Below are 24,614 nucleotides of genomic sequence, written 5' to 3'. Positions count from 1 at the left end.
CTCTTTCATAGTCAGACGTCCAGCTGTTAAAGAGTTGCCCCTTAATTCAAATTCAATTCAAAGTAGAATGCGAGGTAGAATGTTGGTATCTGATATGGAAGCACAACCAGTACTACGGGTTGAACGGAAGAAGGAGACGCCACGATCTGACCATACCAAGCTATTAACTCTTTTTTCGCTGCTCAATGTATTCGTAGGGTTATACTTTCTTTTTTTCAAGGTATATTATTCTTATAATCATGTCAACATCGCGCTTGAATTCTTATATTAATCACTGTCACGCCTTGGCTCACTGTTACAGAATGGGTTTAACTTGTTGGTTTTACCTGGTAAAGAGATCACGATCATGGATGTCGTAGATTCGAGCGACCATTTGTGTGGAGTTTTGCTCATTGCCATCGGATTCCTTTGTTGGACGCAAAGAAAGTAAGTCATCATGTCTATATTTGCATTATTATTTCATTTTTCTAATTGCCATTACATGTACTTGAAGCCATATAATAGAACCTGTCCAGCAAGGAGTTTTTATTGCTCTGGCAAATGTGGCAGTTGGATTTGCAATAGTAATCGTCTTCATCCATTCGGCGTCCATTGTCACTCATCAGACCTACAAGAATGCCTTTATTTGTCGCGGCGTCTATCAAACTAATGCAACAATCATCTTTGAGGTTGAAGGTTCTAAATATAGTAAGGATGTTTTTTGTGGATATCTCAACCAATTGTATTTGTTTGATTCTGTAATGATCGCTTGTGGGCTGGCTGCTGTTGTTTTAGAAGGCATGGCTGCAATGCATCTGTACTATAGCATTGCGCTATTCTCCAACCCCTCACGCTTATAATGTTCGTTTCCCTTGTCATCTCTTAATTACGACACGGAAATCTAGATCTACTTTCAAAGTCCCTTTTTTTAAGTAAAATACTTTGGGTGATGAAACACAGTCAACTTGATCTACATTTCAATGGTTTTCTTTTCATCATTTTCTGAATTACACTGGCCTTTTAATAATAAAAATTGATTAAAACCACCACACCAAAAGTCTTACCGGACATCCTTCCGCGTTACTAGTACTTCCGTTTCTTTCATGACTCTTTGTCGGAGCCAACTTTCCTTATCCAGTATGACGTGTCATTGGCTAATAATCCCTGTTGTAAAATTATAATTCCAACAGGATTTTTTTAAAAAGATAATGCCATCCTTTCCCTTTAAATGCCCGTCACGTTCCTTCCATTTTCTGACTTTCATTATTCCAGCAGCCAGTTGGAAAAGAAAAAATGATTAGGTAATTTTATTTCGACAGACTTTTCAAATTATTTCGCGAAAAGACAGGCTCTTAATCCCGTCATTCAAATCTAACCAAATTTCTATCTTAATTAACTCCGGGAGAAATTTAAAATGTATTCCACCTTTTTTGTTAGTTACAAAAGTTCCCTTTCAGGCGTATACACCGGCAGGCGCGTATACATTACGCAGTTCAAAAACCTCCATTGAAACGCAAATCGATTCAAACATTGAAAACCTCCGGGTAAAACTTTTGAGCCGACTCTGCTGCGATGTGAATAATAGAGAAAAGTAAAAAATACAAATGATCAAAGTGCTCCTATACGTACCCTACATATTCTACGGTCACATTTAAGTTTTGTAAAAAAAGGGCTTTTTACGTGCGGTGAAAGAAACAGCCCCCGCATAATAGAACCGCCATTGAAAATGAATAACAAATTTAAAAAGTATGCCAATGAGGCCATTGAATTTCTCATAATGGTCAGTTAAATTTCAAAATGTTTTACCAGAGTTAAACGAGTTAAATGGTGGTGGCTACTTATTACCACGGAAACGAAGCCAATCATCTTGTTTTCTTTAAATTGGGTCATTCGTCTACACATTCGTTAGTCTAAACTTTATAGTCAAGTAGAGTTGAATGAGCTTGTTGGTAGAGGGCTAGCTCTCAATTGAAGAGTGTATACATTGTTGATAATAATATCATGTCGTCACGATAATTTGGTCAATTTTCCTGGTTCCAATTCCGCATATGTTTTATACACACACGTCCGACTATAACGGGCGCGAGGGTCTTGAATTAATAACAAGTTATACCGAAGTTATATCGCCCCATCAATCTTAACTCGTATCGTGAATAAATGACAGACAGCGCTCATTAGTGAAAGTTGCGTCAATATCTTCCCGGCAATGTGCTGTCATCTAATATTCATCCAGAAAAAAAGAAAGTTCCACTCTTTCATATACACAAACAGCCATAACTATTGCTGGAGGGGGGCTGGAACTGCTACACTGTCACACATCTCCAGCAGTCGCCCACTCACAGTGTGTGTGTAGGCCGGCATATAACAATAAAGGCGTATAGACAACTAAACTTTATCCATCCGGCATTCACTTTTAATGATGAACACTTTTCTCTCTTATATACATGGTCTAAGAAATATATTGGACAGCACAAAAACCGGGCGGCCGCTATTCCATCCGGCGGATCGATATAGTAGATCTTACCCTCGTCTCTCCCAACAATCGATGGGCGGAGTGTCGTAAATAATTTTCGAACCACCCGCCATAAAAAGTAGATAGTATGTACATCCACACACAAGTTGTCAAATGAAAATCAAGAAAATTTGTCTGTATACAAGAGAAATTTCACGTTTATTTTCGTCACGACTTTATGTCGACCGTCACAAACGTTGTGGCGGTCGGGAAACTTTTTTTGTACAACCCCGTCATACACACACACACATATGGAAGAAGAAACAACATTTTGTTCAAATTATTTTTTAAGAAAAAAAAAGAAGGAGGGGGGAAAACGTGAACATGAAACTTTGTTGTCCAATTTTCATCAATGTCTTGCTCTGGCCGGCCCCTGGGCAGCAGCAGAAGAAGTTACACGGAATTTATTTTGTTCAAAACAACAAAAACAACAAAAACAAAAAAAAAAGGAACTTTTTGACGGTTTGTGTGTGTGTGTCCGGAGGGTGTTTTACGTAATATTGATTTCATCGCGGGAAAAAATAAAAATGGTAATTGGCCTCAACGACGAATGTGTCACAACACGAAAGAAGAAAAACGGAACCGGAATAAGATGAAAAATCAATTTCTCACAAGAAAGAAGAAATATTAAATTGACGATTTTTCACGATCACGCAAGGTGCTTCACAGGGGTGCTATAAGAAATTCACACGTCCATCTTTCCTTTCACCCCCTCGCCCAGCCCAGCCAAAAGATGACGTCATGTAAAATTCAGTCACAACCATTAAGGGCCATCAATAATAATTCCCCTCGCATCACAAAGGTGGAACGATCAATAAAATAATTCAAACGATGAAATAATCATTCAACAGCTGAGGAGGAGGAGGTGATGGACGTCTTGACTTCCCTCCACTTGCGGACGTGAGAGGAGACGCTGGCCAGTGAAATCATGACGCTGAACCCGAAACTCACCACCAACACCATGACCCACGGGTAGTAATAATCCTGGTAGTAGCTGCTGTTCCTGCTAGTGCACGACTCCTCGTCCAGCAAGGAGCCAAAGAGGCTCTGCTGGGGGCAGTTGATCCGGCCGTCGCAGACCAGGCTCTCAGGGATCGACCAGTTACTATCCGGACACGGGAATAATGACAAGATGCTGCTGCTGCTGCTGCCGTTGGCACCTGCTCCGGCTGCTGCTCCTATTTGTCCCTCATCGACGGCTGAAGATGATTCAGGAGCACTACTGCTGAAGAGGACGTTCCACTTGAGCAGGAAACGAGCCCTGGGATTATTGGCCGTTTCCAGTTGGACGTGCAGGTAGCGCAGGCCGAATGGACTAATGAACTCGGCGTTCATGGAACAAAATTGGCCCGTCCTGTTGTCCATGGCCACCACCTGGCGGAGACGTCGTCGCTGCTGCTGGCCATGTTGGTGTCGGCTGTCGTTTTGACGGCCGTGGTAGCCCAGCGACACGTGACAATTATCCGCCGAATCTCCCAGTTGGTCGGTATTGATTTTCAGGAGGATCCGATCGTTGTCCGGCACCTCAATCAGCCAGGTGCAAGATTGATTACTCCGCCAGGGAAGGAGATGAGTGCTGCTGGCGCTGCTGGGATCGGCCGTCCAGCGGATCATTCCGCCCTGATCGTCCTCGATCGGGTTACCGCATCCGCTGTCCTCGATCCAGCTGTAATCGATCTGGAAGCGGTAAATGTTGGGATCCTTGTACGACTGGTCGTAGATGTGTTTCAAATCCAGCTGGACGTCCAGCCGATTCGAAGCACTCTCCACCACGATCGGCTCCTGGTGGCTGCTGGACTGGCAGAAACAGTGGAGCAGGTCGCGATCGGACACCAGGAGCCAGTCAAAGTCCTGGCGATCGGAATCCATCCTGGAACACTCGTCGTCGTCTCTTCCGGGCTCACACTGGCGGATCGGGTCGAACACCATCTGCCGGATGACGATGCGGATGCGGTAATCGTCACCGCCGTCAGGAGCCTGGAACCGGTAGCGACACTTGAGCTGCTTGTGGCGCATCAGAAGGAGCCGATCGCCGATCAAGTCGATCGTCCCGTTGGAATCCTCCAGGATCCTGTCGCACAAAGTCTCGGCCACCGCCGCAACTTCTTCCGGCAGGAGCATGTAGAACAGACTGAAATCCATCTCCGATCCAGTCATGGATCCTCGCAGACTGGTGAACCTCAACTGGACGCGATCGCGGACCAGGAGCGTCGGAGTGGCCGTCTGCAGCTGCTGCTGGCCAGCCGACGACGAGTTGGACTCGCAGATGGTCATCTGCTCCGCCGGATCGGACGACGTCCGGTGCAGTTGCAAGCGATGGAAGCAAGTAGCGTTGTTGTGACTGGTCGTCGTCCAGCTGCTGGACAACTTGTTATTGCTTTTCGAATGGATTTCCAGCCAAATGCGGGTGGACGTGAGCGTCCAGGTGCAGTCGACGTTGCGAGGGAACCAGTGACGCGGTGACACGACGGATCCCTGCTGATAAAACTGTCCGCCGCCTCCGCCCACGGCCGTGATGGAATGGTAACACGGAGAGATGATGCTGTGATGATCCGACCGCTTCCGCCGCTGGTGGCTCACACTCAACCGGAATCCCTGATGGAAGAACCCCGACGGCGAAGTGATCAGTTCCACCATGACTTGACCACTCTGAGCAATGATCTGTAATTTGATTTAATAACATTTAATTCAATTAAGTTTTAATTCAATTAAATTTAATTTTCAAAAATCGATTTATTGATTTTTTTACCTTTGGAAAATTTCCGCGCCCGCAAAATTTGGCCACCTGTTGGTACTGCTGTTGTCCGGCTAATTTCTCGTGAATGATCAATCGATCGGCGTGTTGGCTGCAGTGCTGCTGCTGGTGCGGATGATGGAGTCCCAGGTCGTAGCGATCGCCCGGCTGACCGCCCAGGACGACCTGCCAGTCGTCACGGTCGAAGAGGACCCGGTAGCGGCAGGTGACGTTGCGCGGATAGGCGCTGACCGGATAGAGCGGCGACGACAATCGGCAAACGTTCGGGCAGTTGCGGATTAGAACGTCGCACTGGTGGCCGCCTCCGCCTCCGTCGGAATCCGGCGTCAGGCTGTTGGCTCTCAGCATCTCCGGGTATCGCTTCCGCAGCGCTTCCGCCGACAGGACGTCGAAATAGGCGTTAAAGTGGTCCGGCTCCGAAACAGGATGGGCGTAAAGGGTCAAACTCTTGGCCCGGGTCAGATAAGTTTGCGAATCTCCGCTCAGCCGCCCGCAAAAAGTTCCGGAAGAACTTTCCTGATCGTCCATTTCTTCGACAAACTGTTACACAACAACAACAACAACATCCGGTCGTCATGTAATCAAAAAGTGATGAGGTAATCATTTCGATTGTGCTGCTGGGCAGGATATGGGATCCTTACTTTCAAGTGGCCGGTGGGGCAACTTTGATTGAGAACAGAGCGGCCCATTTGGAAGGAGCTGAAGGCGATTTCGATCCACCAGTGCTGCTGCTGGTCGCCACCGCCGCCAGCAGGAGGCCGGTTGGGCAAGCGGAAGAAGCAAGGGCCGGCCTCGAAGCGATGCTGGAAACGCACCCGCGGCCACAGGGTCACGTTGCAACCTGACGTAATCATCATGGCGATGGATAGAGTTATTTTCGTGAGTATGTCTTACACCTTTCTCACGATAATGGCGTGACAAAAAAATAAGGATCGCCCGGCGTCCCGTCCACCGAAAATTCGACGTGACGGGTCGTGGGGGGTTGTACGGGACGGACAATATTGGACGACGTGTTAAGTGCTTCCAAATGTCGACTGCTCCGGGGGAACATCTTCAAGTTTCTATAAAAAGGATCCTGACAATTGAGAGAAAGTGCGGGACGCCCAGTCAAGCCCAGCCCAGCACAAACAACTATATAGCTGTAAGAGAGCTCCTAATCAGTGACAGGCCCTCCAGGGGGGAATGGATCGGTTGAAAAGGAGCGAAACAAAATCCGATTGGGAATATAACAAATTCCAAATGCAATTGGCGGAGCTAAAATAACAACAAACAAGAGGAAACTTGCTACTTTTCGAGAAAACATTTAAAGATCTATTAGGATTTGATCAAAGTTATAGACGCTGGGAAGGAAGGAGGGAGAAAATAGCGCCTGAAGCAATTGTCGCCCAAACGACTTGGCTGGATAACTATCTTTTTGTTGTTGTTGTGTTGTCGTGATCCGGCAAAAGCCATAAACAATGGCCATTGGGTGTGATGCCGGAGCCGATATCATCTCACAGCGACGGGAAATTTTCTTCTGACTGTTTTATTTTATTTCTCTCTCCGCCCAGCATGTACATGTTACATATAAATATAATCTTAAATGCATTAGGATGTTGACAGTAGAAGTAGTAGGTACCTTTGACGTCGTGTAATTGCAGAATGACGTTGATGAGACAGTAGAAATAAAAGAAGACGTGCTCCATTTTTCTTATTTTCCGACCGCGTCCGGCTATCCGTCGGCGGAAGAAACAAAAAAAACACAACACAATTCCGGCGACTGACGAAAAAACCGGGGGGAGAAACTGTGCACGGATGAACTGACGATGTACAACTGAGAATGAACCCCCCAAAAGCGGAATTTTCTTCCCATCTACTTCTCCGCTGCTGCTGGGCGGCGCATGCGCCTTCCGGATTTTTTTCCATTTGCCGTTCCGTCATCTCTCAACCATTAAAAAAGTCGGAGGGACGACCTTCGTCTTGTGGTCTATCCAAAAGTCTCTCCTTCGATCCATTATGTTTATATTTACGTCCGGCTCCTCGTTTTATGTTAAGAAAGCAGGTCACGTTCTTTTCCAGCGTCAAATCGGTCCCCTATTCAGGAGCTCCGGAATAGAAAGAACAAATTCGACCCGTGTGCTCCTATTGTGTGTGTGTGTGTGCTGTGTTTTGTTTTATATCTACGTGATGCCATAGCCAGATGGATTGGTCTAAAATTTATAGACTTTTATGTCTGTGTCTTGTGTGTGTACATTGAAAAGGAGTGGATGGAGTACGAGTCACGCGCCGGAAGAATTTCTCTTTTACGGGGGTTGTTATTTTATAGAGAGAACTGTGCAGGTTCTCCTTTTAAAATATATGTACAGAGAAAGAAAAAACAAAAAAACAATGTACATACACACAAATAACGGGAATAACAGTGTGTGCCGGGATGGGGTGAAATTCCGTGTGTGCGGATGCGACATTCAAAAAAGCGATCCAATAAATCGCCATAAAAAGAAAAAGAAGAACAAGAAATTCGACATGAAAGGAGATCAGTTTCACTCCTCCCGGAATTGAGAAGGGGAGAGAAAAATTGGTTTTACAATGAACAACACGAGCGCCGGATCAAAAATCCCGGCGGCGGATGGAGAAGAGAAAAACAAACACACACGAAATTTGTTTTCTTTTGATGTGTGAGCGCGGATGAAATCAAAAGTTCTGGTTGACGGATCAAGGATTGTAACTCCAAGATCCATCCGGACGTCTGGCGTTGACGTTGGAGGTGGAACTGCGGCTGTGCTTCCTGACGGCCCGTCCGACGCTGTTCCTTCCGGACGACACAGGTGGATGCTGGTGGACGTGATGGATGGGCGTGTTCTTGGGGTAGATGGTCTCCGCTTCGCCGTAGAGGCAGTCGCCGGCCGGCTCGCACGACGGCCGGTACGGCGGCACCGGCGATCGATTCAGGTGGCGGTAGACGTGGGCCGGATGCGGAGGCGGAGGAGCTTGCGACATGCAAGGCAACGTCGGATGGTGCCCGTACAAAACGCCGTTGACGTCCGCCTCGATGCTGTTGGGCGAGTGGCTGTCGTCCGGACGGCCTCTGGACACCACCGACGGGGCCGACATGAGCGACCGGCACGTATCCATCCCGCTGATGGGCTTCAACGTGAACGTGGCGTACGGAGTGATGTCGCCGTCGTCGTCATCATCGTCGTCGTCTATTCCGGGCAAATAAATTTTTAGGCGCCAAAATTCAAAAAAATTTAAATAAAGGCGGGAAAATTCAAATTGACAAAATGTACCGAAATCGATTTGCTTCCGCAAGGAGTAAATGCTTCCGTTGACTCCGTTGGCTCTTGGCAACGACCGGCCGTGCTGCTGCGGCTGGTACTGATGGTTGTTGTCGTCGACCGGCTGGTTGTCCAGCTGCTCGGCCACCGTCCGCAACGAGTACTCGCTCTTGGCCGACATTCCGGCAGCTGCGACGGCCGAGGCCGCGTTGGCCTGATACTCTTTCCGCTTGTGGACGACGTAGGTGATGGCGGCCAGCGAGAAGAGCAGCATCGTCCCCGAAATCGACATGGATGCGATGACAATCAACGATTCGTAACTGATGGACTGGCCGGCAGATGCCAACATCGGCAAGACCTCGAAGGCCGTCCCGTTGTACTCGACTGCGTGTGAAATTGAAACTTAAAAAATCGAATCGATATTTTTTTTAATCTTTTCTTTGTTTAACCTTTTTTGCCGGACATCCGCCGGACGGTGTAAGAGGCGTGGTGGACTCCGGAGTCGCTAGAGGCCGTCAATTTCAGATGGTACGTTTCGTCCTCGATAAAATCGCTGACTTTCAACATGGGCTGCTCGTCCGGATTGAGATTAGACGCCAGAGTGTTCCAGCTCCCGTGCGAGTGATCCGCCGAAGGACTGGACAACACCGGCCCTTCTTTCTCCACTTGGAAGGAATTGATCCGGCAGCCACCGGTCGGCCAGTGATCCAAATGGAGGAATAGGGTGGCCGGCATGGCGGCAGAGAAACCGAATAGACTCGACAATTCCGGCCAGTTGGCTGGACCCGATCCGCGGGTCATGGCTCTCAGTAGAGGACTTTTCTGGCCCAGGCCGATTTGGTTTCTAGCCTGGACTTGGAGCTCGTACTGGGTGCCGCAAAGAAGTCCGTCCAGCACGGTGCCATCCTCGCTTCCGTCGACGGATTTCTCTTGGACGGCCGAGCCGGAGAAAGCCGGCCGATACAGAACAATGTACTCCAAGACGGCCAGAAGGGTTCCCAACCGGCTGTTGCTGCTGGACGGTTTGTTCCACCACAACCGGATGGAAGAAGTCGACGTCGGAGTCACCGACAATTGAGGGACTTCCGGTGGGCGCAGTAGATGCACAGTGAAGACCACAGCGTCCCGTCCGTGTTGGTTGCGGACCGTGCAGGCGTAGTCGCCTTCCGTGTTTCTGTCCACGTCCAGCAGCTGGATGGCGCCATCTTTATCCCAGCGGTAATTCAAATGCGGATTGCTGCTGAGCGGCTGGCCGGCAAAGGTCCAACTTTTCTCCACCGGATTTGTTCCAGCCGTGGGACACGGTAAAATAATTTTGTCCGTCCGATGTTCTTCTTCGATCCAAATTGTCCTGGAGAATTCCAATATCTTGGCGCCATCTGATTGGATGGGATTGAATTAGTTTTTAGATTTGCCGGGAAATTTGAATTTTTTAAATTGAATGGTTACTTTTAGCCGCCGGAGAAATAGTTAAAGTTCTAGACGGGCGACTTTCTCCAGCTCGACCTTTGGCAGTGACGCTGATCTCGTACGGACGATTCTCTACGAGCTGGCCAATCTGGTGTTCCAAAGCGTTGTCCGATTCGTGATGCATGAACCTTTTCTGTTTCATCAAAAGTTTTAGACACATTTTCCCAATTTGAAATTGAATCTCAAATATCATCTCACCACATCCTGAGTGACGGTGTCTTTGATTTGGATCACGTAGTGCGCAATCCGGCCGCTAGGGGGTGTCGATCGACGCCAAGTCACCAGGATCGAAGAGCTGGACAGGCTAACAGCTTTCACTTCATGGACGGCCACAGGAACTTTTCAAAATCAAATAATTTGAAATTAAAACGAACCAATTTCGTTTTCAAATAAATTTTTCTTACCCGTTTCATCCGTTTGGCAGACAACCGGAACACTCAGAGGGCCACTTCCGGCTCGATTGAGTGCCGCTATTTGGATGCTGTAATTCTGGTAGGCCTGTAATCCGTAGAGGACGGAATCGAGGACGTTCGGGCCGACCCTCTTCGATTCCGGGCGGAGGAAAGATGAAACCTCGTCGGCTAAAACGATCCGGTGCCGGTTGTTGCTGGAAAACACTTTGTAGAAAATCCGGAAGCCCTGCAGGTGGCCGTGGTGGTTAGCCACGGTCGGATTGGCCCAGGTCAGCTGGATGGCGTCGGCCGACAGAGTGACGCAATGCAAATTAATCGGAGAGGATGAAGGAGGAGCTTCCGGTGTGGTCAGAGAGACCGGCGGATCGGATTCCGGGCCAGCACCCATTCGATTCAAGGCTCGGACGGTCACAGCGTAAACTGTGGCCGGCCGGAGCTCTTCCACCGTCACCTGGACACGACGGACAGGTCTGAAATCCGTCGTCGTGTAGGCCACACTCCGCTGGACGATTTGGCCGTTCCCATTCGTCTCCAGGCAACTGACGGTGAACGTAACCAAACGGCCGTTCCAAGTTTCTTCACTGGGCGGCTGTCAAAAACGACAAATTAAAAAAATTGATTTAATAATAAAAATCAATTAAAGTTAATTGATTTAGAAAAATAATGACCAGCCAAGAGACGAGCGCTGAGCGGGAAGATTTCGATTCCGCTTGCACGTGCCGCACTGGACCCGACGGAATTTCTTCGTGAGTTTGGAACTGAAGCGGAGCGGAAGGCGGGCCGATTCCGGCCGAGTTGATGGCATTGACCTGGACCTCGTAGACGGTGAACGGATGGAGATGAGGGAGAGTGACGAGACTCCGCCCCCTGGCCTCGATCGTTTGATTGAACGTCCAGCCGATCGTTCCCGGCCGGGTGAGTTGGACCCGATATTCCAGCAATGGATCGATATCCTCGTCCAGCCACTGCAATTCGGCCGACCGGCTCTGGACGGACGTCAGCTGAAGTTGGCCAGGAGCCCTGGGAAGTTCTTCAATAAAGACAAAACACACAAAGTTGAATTCACTGGATGACTGGGCAGTTTGCACGACGGCATTGACATTAGATTTACCCTGGACAATCAAGCGGATGTCGGTGGCGTCACTACCGTAAAGATTGGCCGCTTGACAGACGTACATTCCGCCGTCATCCGCCTCGACCCGACTGATGTTCAGATCGAGGAAATCCCGGCCGTCCGACGCCACACTAGAGAGCTGGAAACGATCCATTTGCTGATGGGATTCGATGAGCTGATCGAACCGCTTCCAGTGGACGGTCATGGGCGGATCGCCGGAAGCTTCACACCGGAGAACAGCTTCCGATCCGGTTGGGAAAATGGCGCCACTTGTGTGAATCCGCACTTTGGCAGCCGCTGGATTGCGAATCAAAATTGATGGTAAATGGCGGAAATAGAAATGTGAAAATACACATCCGGCGGATTACCGTTGACGCTGATGCGGATTGTTTTAGACACGGCGTTGCCGATATTGTTGCCGGCCCTGCACTGGAAAAGTCCCTCGTCATTTTTGGCCATCTTGGAGAAACGGATGGATCCGTCGGCTAATAATCCGATCTTGCTGGATGAATGGACGGGAATGTTGTTTTCACCTTAAACCAAAAAATTCAGATCAAATCAAAATCATTTTGGCGGGAATTGATTTTTCAATTCACCTTCAATCCGGAACCAGCGGACGATGGGCGTCGGCATTCCGTGCACTTGACAGGGGATGGAAGCCGGATAGTTTTCCAGCAGGGCGATATCTTGCGGCTCAACGATCCATTTGGGCGGAACTAAAAAATGAATTGAATGAAATTTTCATTTGGGAACAAATTTTTGAGGTAGACGGACCTTGAACGAGAAGAGTGGCGCTGTGACTGGCCGCTTTGGCCAGATTCCGGGCCGTGCAGGTGTAGATGCCACTGTGTTCTCCGCGGAGTTTCTTGAAAATGAGCAAACTGTGGAATTCGCCCGTCTGCATCTCGACGTTGAGATTATTGGCGATGGGCCGCCCATCTTTGGTCCAGCTGACTTTAATGGGCAGATCGCCGGAAGAGATGGAACAAGTCACTTGCGTACGCCCACTGTCCTGAACTTGGATGGGGAAACCAAACGGCTCAATCACCGGAGGACCTGGAACCATAAAAAGATAATCATGAATTTGGTTTCAAAATGAATAATTAATTATGTTATTACGGATGATTTCGACGTAAAGGGCTTTCTTGGCCATGGATGAGCCGGAACCTTTGACCAGACAAGTGTACTCTCCATTATCGACACCTGGTTCCATAGTCGAGATCCTTAACGTTCCATTAGTAAACGGCTTGTACTTGGCGTCCGTATCTCTGATCAGCTGCTCGGATTAAAACAATTCCGGTGAATTGAAACATTCCAAAAAATAGTAATTAAATTAAAAACTCACCTGACCGCCTCTTAGCCACGAAATGGATTGGACAGGATAGCCGGCAAACGGGCAATCAAGGTAATAATCCTGCCCGGCCACCGCCGTCTTGTTACCAGCCCACCGGATGGCCGGAACTCCGTAAACGTTCAATCTGGCGCAGTGCTGCTCTTGAGAAGCCGCTAAAATCGTGTCCAAATGATCCATCTGTCCGGCTCCAAGGGCCGGATAAATAATGGAACAGCAATAAAGTCCGCCGTCCTCCACCTCGGACGAACTAATGTTGAGATAACTCCGGATAATTCCGCTGTTGTCCAGCAGATGCGACGATATCGAAACTCTGCTGAAGTCGAAAATTTATTAAAGATGAAACTCACAAAAGTCGGAATTTCGTTTCTATTTTTTACCGTCCGGATGTGTAGGGAACCGTCAAGGAATCGACAGTCCAGGCGATAGATGGCGGTGAAGGGCTGAAATTGCTGGCCAGAGAGCACTGCAGATAAGCCGGCCGGCCCGGATAGACCATCTGTTCGTTGAAAACATCCGTCAGTCGAGACGGGGCCGTGTCGCGAACAATCAGCTCGGCGCTGGCCTGTACTTGCTGGTAACTGCCGGCCAGGGCTTGGGCGGTGACGGATTGCTGCTGGACCTGCCCACTCGTGTCCACCCGTACGAAGCACTGGTACATTCCGGAATCGGTCACAGCTGCCCGATTCACTCGCAAGACGTTGGCCTGGGGCAGATAAAACCGCCCGCCATCAACTGCGATGTCCAATCCGTTTCGCGTCCAGCGGATGGACGGCGTCGTTAATCCAGGAGATAACAATCCGGACACGTTGCATGTCAGCTCGGCCGGCTGATTGACCCCGACAACCTTTTAGAGCGCGGGGAACAACCCGGATGAGAAGAAAAGAAAGAAAAGAAATTTCATTATTCACATAGTGAAATGTTGATGAGCCGGCCCGGAGGGTCCGCTTCCCATCCACTTAAGAATAGAATAGTAAAAAAGGAAGGGAGGAGATGGCCGGCCCTCCAGGAAATAACTGAAGAGATCAAAACACTTGGACAACGTCCCTCGACTTAATTGGAAGAAGCTCCTTTATACAGTGCGGATGGGAAAAAAGAGATTTGATTTTTTTTTTACTCCGAGCTGGATCGATTCCAGGGCTTTCTCTTCGGTCGTCGGGGTGTCTTTGCAATTAGACAATGACTATCTCCTTTTGCCTTCTCTTTATTTGGAGGGTGCCATGAAATGTGAGAATGGAATAAGTCAGCGCTGGATCGTCGTGTGTAGTCTCGACGTGACCAATCGGAAATTCCGGCCAGGAGCGAGATATCAAAGCGCTTTGGATGAGGGGAAAAGAAGAAGAAGAAAAAGGGGAAATTTGTCCGTCCGTTCTCTCAAGTTACTTGACGTTGGGGTTCCAGTCGAGCGCGCAGGGGTCCGTGGACGTTCAACTGGAATTCCGATTCCATCTGGCCCTGACTGTTGGCCGCCTGGCATCGATAGCGGCCGGCATCGTCGCCGGCGGGCTGGCCGATGCGGAACCAGTCGCCCCCCGTCGTTATCCGCCTTCCATCCGTCACCAGAGCCACGGCCGCTCCATTTGAAGGATTCACTTTAAACCACCTATAAAGAAAATCAAATTGAAATAGAAAAAAATGAAATTAAAATATGTCGAGGATCACATCAGACGACCGAGAGCCAAGGAATAGAAAAAAGGAAATGGATACCCCCCTCTTTTTGGGGCGGAAGGGAAATGGATCTCTAGCCGGAAAATTCATTATTTCGGAGAGATGATGGCGCAGCAGATGTCAAATTGGAGTGGATCTAACTGGGAATTCACACACACACACCCAGCCCTCCTCCCAGCCCGCCCGCCTATTATTACTAGACATACAATAAAGAATGAAATGGGGACACGCAAAATACATACAAGGAGCCGAGAGAGTGAGACGGAACGACAGCGGCAGCCGCCGCCCGCTTAAATTATCGATCGATCCTGTCAGCAGGAGGAGCTTCTTCCCTTTTTTGCTTGGCTGCTGTCGGCGAGAGTCTAAAGTTTTCGCTCGTCTCTTCTCATCATCATCGCAGAGGAAGAAATAAAAGCAGCCCGCGTCTCTCAGTGTGTGTGTGTTTGGTGGTATTATGTACACCGGCGATGAAGGGGCCCCAGAAGATAAATAAAAATGTCTCCTAAATAATGCCGGGGAATTACGTCAGAAATCCTGACGATGATGAAGAATTGAAGGATTTTCAGACAAAAGTTCCGAGACTCCGGCTCTTTTTATAATTTCCAGGCAAAACAATTGACAGTTGAAAAATTTCCCTGGATTATTATTTAAAAAATAAAATAGGGGCTCCTGAGGTCGCGGGGCGACGATCCAATCACACATACACACACACACGGCTCCTATATTTGTTGAAGAAGTTGTAACCGGGAAAGCGCCAGCACACGTTGGCAATCTTGGCCAATCAAACTCCTTTTTTTTTCCTTCTTCTTTTATTCTTTTGTATTTGGCTCCTTATCTGCTCCTTACTCTTCCAAGAACCCAAAAGTCGCTCCTTTTGTCCCCAGGATCAGGATCCAGTCACACACACACACACACACAACAAGAATAACACGGTGGCAGACAAAATCTGGCCATCATTTTCTTTCTTTTAACCGGAGAGAGGAGGAGTCTCAGGAGCAGCAGCTCCCGGTAAAATATTACATCCGGCACGGATTTGTATCGAATATCTGTTTTCAATAAAAATTTCTTTCTTTCTTATATTCCTTTCCATCCATCGAGGAGAGATCAAAGGCGCACGGATGGAAATAGGAGCTAGAGAAAGCTCGTCATCACCATGACGACCGCTCCTGTGTATACATTTCAGCCCAGGATGCATGGAGGAGGAGGTTCTTCCATCCCTTTTTTTCTCTCTTTGTGTTGTGTGTGCGAGTGTGGCCGTGCCGGAGTTCAATCGATGGATCATTTCCATTTGCTCACACACACACACGCGGACGGACGTGTCTGTGTAACTTGCACACACACACACACACCCGTCCGAGCTGCAATTGACATCATCTATTGACATTGCTCACACGGAAGGAAGAAAAATAAATAATAAAAAGTTCAGCGTGTCTGTGTGTGTGTGTGAAATGGATATTTATACACGCAGTATAGATATGGATATATATAGACCATTCCGGACGGAAAAAATGATTTAGATTTGCCCATCTTTTTGAGAGTTATATACGTAGCCCGCTGTCGCCATGGCAACACCAGCAAATCTTTCTGTTATAAAATGGAATCAATTATAAAGAGGAGTTGAGAGAGAGAGAAGAATAAATTCCCGAATACAAGTTGCCCGTCTATTGTTGAAAAGGAAGAATGACAACAACAACAACAACAACAAAAAGACGGTGCGGAGGGGTTTTCGCCTACGGGCAAATGTTGTTGCGCGTGTCGAAGACTTTTTGGAGGTCCTCTCTCTCAAGAGAGAATGGGGAAACAATGGGGGCGGAGAAAGTTGAACAAAAGGTTCCGCCCGGAATAGAATGCGGGGAATATATAGAAAACCTTTCAATACATGTTGGAATCCAGCAGCAGCCGAAGCAGCAGCAGGCCCCCAAATACTAATTTGGTCCCTGGGCAGGGTCGTCTGTTGCTGCTCACTTTTTTCCTCCTTCAAGGAAGGAAAAAGTTTTGAGGGCCAGCAGCAGACAATAAAATAACAAAAAAAGGCCTCCGGAGTTATCCGGGCCGGAATAAAAAATAAAAAAAAGTTTCTCTCCCCCAGGCTAGTTTTTAATCTCCCACGGGCTTGTTTGTGTTATACGTATACGTGAAAAGAAAAAGTTAGTCGAGAGAGATGAGTGACATTTAATGTGTGCGGTTGCCTGCACACATTAACTTTGATACTCTAATACAAAAGTTATATAATATGTATATGATTCTCAACTTTATTATTATTATCATTATTTGTGATCCAAAAATTCGAAATGGATAGTTATTGTAGCCCCCGGACTGGCAATCGTTTCCGGTCCGTCACCTCCGGCCGGACGCGCAATGGATACATCTCTCCCTGGATGCGCCCGTAAAGGCTAAAATAGGAGTCGCCCAGGCAGCATATCAAAATCAATCGATGGAATAGAATAGACTATAGAAAAAAGAAGAAGAGCGTCAACTGTGTGCGGATGGACTCGTTTGTTTGCTGGCTGATGCTGGGCGGGTCGATACTTTTTCGGAGGGGAGGGCTCCTGATTCTATTTGGCTCCTGTCTGCTCTTTTCTCCAGCTCGACTGACTAATCAAAAAGGACAGCACATACAACACACATCCAGCACCTCCTCTCCTCTACCAACGCTCTTATCTCATTGATCCAGCAAAAATGGAAGAGCTCCGGAATTTTCTTTTTTGGCGCGATATTCAAAAAAGAAGAAGAAGAATTGATAAGAATAAAGTCCGTGACCGGATGGAACTACCTGATTTTGGCTGGCGGATAGGCCAGGACGGTGCAGGTCATGTAGACGTCGTCCTGGGCCAGACGGACGTGTCGAATCCTCAGCGAAGTTGTCGACGGCCGGTGGACAAAAGCCACGAGCTGCGGAGCCATTGGCAGTTGCTGCTGCTGCTGCTGCTGTTGGTGAGTGAAAACGATGCGGGCCGGAGGGCTGGAATAATTATTGACCGCCTTCTGGGCGAGGTTGAGTCGGTGACGGGCGAAGCAGCGGTACGACATCAGAGTGTCTTCCAGTGTGACGTCAGACACGTGTAAATGTCCGCCAATGACCGCGTACTTGGAACCGGCTGCGCCAAAAAAAGAACAAAAAAGGACAAAAAAGCAAATCAATTCCGGATGAAAACATCATCCCTTTAGAAACAAAAAGGATGAGAAGGGGTCGGAAGATTATCCGGGTCTAGTAAAAAGAGGATCATTTCAAAAGAAAATGGCGGACCTTTACCCAGGTATAAAAAAAGAAATAAAAACAAGGAAAAAGGAAACGAAAATGAAATTGAGTGCCGGAAGAATTGAGGAGGATCAAACGGGAGCAATGGACAATGATGGGGCCGGCGGGGGAAATTCGTTTTGGGGTTCCCGTAAGTCCAGTTCCGCATCCGGAATGAATAATAATAAGGAGCGAACGACGAATAGATGTGAACTTACGCTGGGGGATGCTGTGGGAATCGACCAGGTGTTGGTTGTTGGGACCCGAACTTGCCGTCCAGTGCGTCACTTCGACGGCCCACGCTTGCTCCACGGGCAACATGACCAGGCAGGGGAGGACGGCCGGGTTGCCCGGCAAGGTGTAAGCGTCGCTGGCGTACACCTGCAGGGCTCCAATTACAGCTGCGCGGACAGCAGAGCAGAAACGGACAAATTGAAATTCGACACTTATCACTTACACACACAGGTGAATGGATATAAAAGACGGACGTCATTTATACCTGAGCGGATGATGATTGGAGGACTCAGGAGCGCCCCGGTGGCCGTGCTGGCCAGACACCTGTACTCGGCCGAATGGACATCTTGACAAATTCAAATTCAATTAAAAATTAATTATTGAACATCATTCCTGTTTTATCTTAAGATGTTTAAATCCGCCTACCTGGCCGGTAGGCATCGCTGCGATAAGCCGGAAAATGTAAAGTCCCATTGCTCAGAACGTGCCTATTTTTCAGTTTTAATCCGCCGGAAGAAAAAGAAAAATTCAAAATCTTTAGAGCCGGAAAAAGAGAAAATCGATGGTGGTCTTTTTCTCTTCTTTGATGGTCAATGGACACTTGCCTGAGGCGGTGGATATATTCAATTACCTGATGCCCGGAATGGAGACGACGGGCTGTCGATTGGCGTCCAGCCAAGTCAAAGCGATTCCGTCCGTCGCCGGTTGACTGCCGCCGCCGCCGCCGCTGCTGCTGTCACTATTATCAGCAACTAGTCCGCCGCCGTCTATCCCCGGCTGCTGATGGATGGCCGGCCTATTATTGGCCGGGCTGAGTGATGACGGACGTCTGATACGGCCGGTTATGTCACCCGTCGACTGCTGCTGCTGCACCGTCCAGTCGCAATCGATGCTCACGGCCGACGAGTTGGTAAACTCGACTATCCGAATTCCGGCGGAGCCACCAGTCACGCTGTCCGCTCTCTCCCATCCAGCGCCCCAGGAGCCGCCGGCGGCGAATGCCAGCAGCAACGCTGTCATATATTACACCCCAAAAAAAAGGAAGAATAGGAGAAGATAAATATCACCAAATACCAACCGCTAAAAAATCAATAACTCCGACAACAGCAGCAGCAGCAGCATCAACAACTACAACAACAAACAACCACCAAAGAATTCTTTTTTTTTTCTAATTCTATTAAAGAAAATTTCGATGCGCCTCACGTCGTCCGGGTGTCTACAAAGTGTCAGGAGTCATGCAAGAAAAGAAAAAAGTTTATCGGTCCCTATCAAAGTAATGAGACTAATAAATAATGCACAAATTGCACACTGCGTCATATCTCATATGTAATATAAATAATGATTTGACTGCGTATAATAAAAATAGTGACACTGATAAAACCTGAAGAAATATAAGTCCCTGGTCCTCAATGCATTGAATAAACCTGTGCGTATAGTTCTGAGTGTTTAAGTTTCCTCCATCACCAACGAGAACCACTCTCATAGATTCACCAATTAAAGGCGTTTCACTTCCATGTGTCGTTCGCTAAATTGTAGTCTGCAATCTGGGATTTGCATAATTTGCCAGATTGTGAAAATGACTCGAAAGTTTTTTTTTTATTGAATTTGTTTTAAAAAAACAGAATATTCAATCAATATGATTGGGTAAAAGAAAAAATTAATCAAATTAAATCAAACTAAATAAATCGAATATAACCAAATTGTAAGATAAAACTGGAGAAACTGGATATCGGCAAAAGTAGATTTGCAGCGGTAATAAATATCACTATTTCACCAAATACCAACCGCTAAAAAAAAATCAATAACTCCGACAACAACAACAACAACCAACCACCACCAGAAGAAATGTTATGTTCTAATTTCATTAAAGAAAATTTCGATGCGCCTAACACCGTCAGGATGTTACACACAAAGTGGCGGGAGTCACGCAAGGAAAAAATGGCAAAAGGTCTCCGCAAAATATCGATCGGCCATCCGCTGCGCTCGTTTGATTGTTTCGAATGTTGACTGTTGTTGCCGTTGCTGTTGTTGTTGTGATGTTTGTCAATGTTCATTTTGTCTAAGTGCCAAACATCAAGGGCGGGACGAGGAGGAGGCCGCCTCTCTCCTCTCTGTATATATAGACATCCGCAGGATATAGGATTCCGCGCGGCGGTAGCTCATTAAGGAGTCGAGCGCAACACACCGTCGTATATTACGCCGGGACGACTGATTTCGCTTGAAAAGTCGACAACTTTCTTCTTGTATTCAAAACTCAAACTATTACTATAGCCTACTAGTCCATTAAGAGAATCATCATCCCTTTGCAAGTCCCTTTGCTGGTGCGGATTGTATGTGTCTCAAATTCATTCCGGCGAGCAAGGTTTGACTCCCGACCGATTGACTGTGCCAGAGGCCCCGACCGAATCAAAAAAGAAAAAGAATCGATCGATTTTTATTTTTTTCTTTCTCTTCTACTCCCGGCCCCCCCCCCCCCCCTTGAAATGATTGGATGCTGTCAATATTGCCTTTTTCGCACGAAACCTCCCCCCCCCTTTTTTCCCCTCCTTCAAACCGACCCCTCCACACATAAAAGGAGAAACCTCCTCCCTTTATATTCTCCCTCTCTATCGCCTCTCTATAAAGTCTCTGACCGCTCAACTGTATGTGCCTCGTCGCTTATATTCGCGATCGTTTTTCCCGCGTCGCTTTTGATTCAAACGTCGTCACCTTTTTTAAACCAAAAGGCTTTCCCTTTTATTTTATATAAATAATACCTTTAACTTTGAATCGATCGACAATTGAATCTAGGACCTTATTTGTTATATCATTCGGTTGAAGTTGATTTCGGCGAGTGAACAGCAGCACGTTCAATATAGATAATGGGCGAGGTACGGAGGTGAGCAGTACGTGCCGACTCGCATTACAGACGACACCCACACTACTAACACACCGGAAGTGAGCTAGATGGAATCAAATATTTAAAAATACAAAAAAAGCGACAACATTGAAATTTTACACCGCCGATCCATTCAACTTTTGGGTGATGTGCTGTGCGTGTCTGAGCACTCGAGAATGCCCTTTTGTCACTGCTGCCACCATAGACAGACAGCATCAGTGTGTGCACTTAACCTTTTGTCTGTTGAGCGGAGTAGACTATACGCAAGAGATTGAATTGAAACGAACAAACTAAACCGGAAGCCCCTTTTTGAAAATTTACAAGAGAAACCCAGCACGTCACATCACACAAACTCCATTTTCTTTCTTTCTATTTAACTCGTCGACTCAGCGCGCAGCCAGAAAATCAAGTTGGCTTGATTAAAAAACACTATGGACACACTCTCTCTATATATATAGACACACAGCACTCTTTCTTGATGAATACCAGCAGCACACCACCCCTGAACTGCAATTATACGGATTCAAATGATTGTTGGACTATCTCTCCCTCCCGGGGTTCCTTGATAATAATACGTTCTATATTTGTACAGGGCGGCAATTTCGAATTCCCACATGTCTATACACACAAATATCGATCGATTTGCAGAAGAATCTGCAAAGCCGACAGAAATAAAACAAAAGATGATGAAGAAGAAGTTTTCAAATATTATAATCTGTGGCTTTTTCAGACATTTTTTATTTTTGCCGTGGCTATATGTATAAGCTATACGACCGATAGATCTGATTGAATAATAATGGGCCCGCGAGGGGGCGGCCGGAATGCGCTTCGCCGGATATGCAATCTGCGACGCCCACCAGATAAAAAGTAGAAGAAGAAGAGATCAAAAGGCCAAGACAGAAGAAGAAGAAGAAGAAAAAACGAAGCAATATGTTAGAAACGACGATAGAAGAAGAAAAAAGCTGAGACAGACCGGAGATGAGTTGCAAACAAGAAAAAAAAGTAGAAGAAGAAGAAATCATTATTTATACGTAATCTACTTCTGATCTCAATCAACTCGCCGTCTCCCAAGCGCTCGCACAGTTATTTTCTATACATCATATCTACGTATATAACATTGATTATAATTGATTTGTTAACGAACCAGCGATGACGGCCACCAGTGACATCGAGGCTCCTTGTATTCTCTTCTTCTTTTGCCTTTGAATGGCTATTCGTGTATAGTCCTGTAGCTATATGTTATTCAATGAAACAATAGACAACGTTAGTGTTAATTGCATCAACAAATCAATATTAAAGAAATACGAAAAAGAGTAGCTCATTTTCTCATTGTTTCTTCGCGGGGGATGGGGATGGGTCTGGTGTTGATTGGATAGTTGATTGATTGATTAAACGGACCGGAGGGGGGGCCAAGAAGACGGACGAGGTCCCCGCCTGCTGGATTATTAGCGCCGCCTATAGTCCTATACCCTATCTCCACATTTTTATACATCACTATACGTAGCTTAGAAAAGCGGAAGTAATATCAGAGCTGTGAGAAAGATTCTCGCTCCAACGCCTCCCGACGACCGGAACAGACTCTCTCCCGCGTTCGCCCAGCATCATCCCCCTCCAAAAAGGAGCAACGTCCAGGATCAAATAGTTTTTCCTTCCTCCAGGAGTGGACGGCAAACAAAAACAAATCGATGCTGTGTGCTGCTGTTGTCTGTAGTGCTGTACACACACAACGGACATTTTCACGCGTCTGGCCATTTGGTCGTCACGCGCAAATTCACGTAGAAGAAGAAGAAGAAGGAGCCGAACTCCTGTGAGAACTGGGCCAAATGGGAAACACATTCGATAGAGACTTGGCTTATATCCTCTCTGCTGGCGGAGAAAGAGCTATGGACAAGAAAATAAGAGGAAGGAGAGGCTTTTTGGGTCGACTTCCTTAGATAATCGGACCCGAAATGACGTCCGAGTGTGCACACACTATTTACCCGGGCAGAGAGAGCTAGAGAAAAGTAAAGAATAAAGTAAAGAAGTGCTGGCTATATAGTTTCTTCTTTTTCTTCTCTGTCCAGATGTATAAGCTTGTAAGCTGTCAATCAATCAATCAATCAACGGGAGTTACACATTCGGGCAAGGAGCCAGCAGCGCAGGAGCTGCCTGCAAAGAAAAAAAGGAGCATTTCACGTTCTAAACGGCCGAGTCCATTTGATCCAATCAAGTCCCATCTATGTTGTGTTGTATAGTAGGCTATAGGGTGGGGGGTCTTCCCTTTCAAGCTGCTGGCCTTTATTACGCACTTGGAGTCTAAATGGACGGGCGCATGTGGATAGGACGTGCTGCTCCTTTTCTATCCTCAACTCAAAAGAGTCCCTCAATCTGCACAAAATATAATTCCGTGTTGCAATTATTTTTAAAACCCCCAAAAAATCCTCCCGGGAGAAAACTTTGCCTTTCTGTGAGTTGTCATTCCGGAATTTATTTGAACAAAATACAACAAATAAAAATAAAATGGTGGTGAGAGATATGCATATCCGCAGGATTTATAATGAGATAGAGAATGGGATCCTATATAGCTGTATCATATAGCCAGTTGGCTCTATAATGTAATCAATTGTGAAACTGTCACACAGCACACAGCGCAGCAGCAGCAGCACTGGCCATTATATTAGAGCTCGTTGGTTATTCCATCATGAATCAAAGTGGAGTTCCCTGTCCGGGAATACATCCATCCCACCCTCTCTAATAACCCTGCCCTCCGGGGACACAATCAATCAATTACAAATTGAAATCCTTATTCTCTCTTTCTTTTATTCTATTTCTTTTATTTCTTATTTTATGTCTTATATTGTTTGTTTCTTACCTGCGGTTATTAATTCCCGGAGAGATGAATGACCAAATGATTTGCACGCACAACTTCACTCTCTTGTTGTTGTTGTATACCCCCCACTCACGAATCTATAGCAGACACACACACATATACAACGGCGGGCTGTGCACACGTCGTTGTGCGACGCGATCCCGTCGACGACTGAATCAGGATCTGACCGGCGGCGTCCCTTTTCTATTTTCTCCCGCGCGCTCCCTACTACTTCAAAAAAACGACTGCGATGGGACTTGAAGAAGGTGATATACACAGCAGCAGTTGGACCCGGGCGATTGATGCGCATCGTTATATTCCGCCATCCTATATCCTCCTTTCTTTCTATAGGCTACATCCTAGACTGCTGCAGGAGCCCATGCAGCAGCTATATAGCTCCTTATTCCAATTGTTGGTGTGTTGTTGATTTCTCCCCCGGAGCGACTGTGCTACTGCTATACACACTGTAAGGACTTTGCCCGTTTTCCTTTTATCTTCTCACGGAGGCAACGTGAGGAAAAAACATGTCTGCACATATAAATAAAGAATAATGCGCCGAAACAGCATGCAGCAAGGAACAGCTAAATATAAGGAAAAGGAACAAGAAAAAATCCACCAAACGAAACAGCCACCAGGGTCTAATTAAACCTATTGATCCAGGTAGTACATGTAGACTATATAACTATCTATTCCGTCTATTCGTATAATAATAAAAGGAGAGAATAGGATCTATCCGCAACTGATGGGGCAAGGTAATAGAATACTGTTTGGAAATATAGTCAAGGAATCTCTTTTAAAAGCGATCGATAGGCCTATGATTTCGCTATTATAGATCTGTGCGCCACACACCCACTTTATACATGTGCAATATATAGATCTCTAGACGTGTGTGTGTGTATA

At 46.9% G+C, this 24,614-nt stretch overlaps 3 protein-coding genes across 4 annotated transcripts; 1 reads left to right on the top strand and 2 right to left on the bottom strand.

Moving 5' to 3' along the window:
- The first annotated feature begins 2 nt into the window (after positions 1 to 2).
- LOC124328941 lies at positions 3 to 991 on the top strand. Its single transcript, XM_046787788.1, has 3 exons — positions 3 to 220; positions 302 to 426; positions 494 to 991. Exons 1-3 carry the CDS (start codon positions 68 to 70, stop codon positions 837 to 839), a joined length of 624 nt encoding a protein of 207 aa, XP_046643744.1. The 5' UTR covers positions 3 to 67; the 3' UTR covers positions 840 to 991.
- A 2,340-nt stretch (positions 992 to 3,331) lies between these two features.
- Positions 3,332 to 6,931, bottom strand: LOC124315160. Its single transcript, XM_046780670.1, has 4 exons — positions 6,865 to 6,931; positions 5,888 to 6,087; positions 5,241 to 5,786; positions 3,332 to 5,152 (listed from the first exon to the last, which is right to left on the bottom strand). The coding sequence occupies exons 1-4, from the start codon at positions 6,929 to 6,931 to the stop codon at positions 3,332 to 3,334; spliced, it is 2,634 nt and encodes an 877-aa protein (XP_046636626.1).
- Positions 6,932 to 7,004: 73 nt separating this feature from the next.
- Positions 7,005 to 23,872, bottom strand: LOC124326639 (Down syndrome cell adhesion molecule-like protein Dscam2). Of its 2 annotated transcripts, none has more exons than XM_046785562.1 (22): positions 23,718 to 23,872; positions 22,011 to 22,098; positions 18,620 to 19,001; positions 18,415 to 18,476; positions 18,254 to 18,334; positions 17,973 to 18,155; positions 17,290 to 17,614; positions 14,232 to 14,451; positions 13,229 to 13,695; positions 12,843 to 13,164; positions 12,617 to 12,773; positions 12,272 to 12,553; positions 12,094 to 12,213; positions 11,866 to 12,030; positions 11,495 to 11,794; positions 11,052 to 11,413; positions 10,375 to 10,972; positions 10,169 to 10,308; positions 9,950 to 10,103; positions 8,950 to 9,879; positions 8,513 to 8,884; positions 7,005 to 8,428 (listed from the first exon to the last, which is right to left on the bottom strand). In XM_046785562.1, the coding sequence occupies exons 2-22, from the start codon at positions 22,033 to 22,035 to the stop codon at positions 7,938 to 7,940; spliced, it is 6,138 nt and encodes a 2,045-aa protein (XP_046641518.1). In that variant the 5' UTR covers positions 22,036 to 22,098; positions 23,718 to 23,872; the 3' UTR covers positions 7,005 to 7,937. The 2 variants fall into 2 exon arrangements, with proteins under 2 accessions (XP_046641518.1, XP_046641527.1); XM_046785571.1 differs by having other exon boundaries at positions 12,843 to 13,161.
- Between the last annotated feature and the right edge of the window lie 742 nt (positions 23,873 to 24,614).

This window comes from Daphnia pulicaria, chromosome 1 (assembly GCF_021234035.1).
Source record: "Daphnia pulicaria isolate SC F1-1A chromosome 1, SC_F0-13Bv2, whole genome shotgun sequence".
Lineage (NCBI taxonomy): Eukaryota > Metazoa > Arthropoda > Branchiopoda > Diplostraca > Daphniidae > Daphnia > Daphnia pulicaria.
Note: the sequence above shows the minus strand (reverse complement) of the source record. Positions and strands in the feature narration are given on the sequence as shown.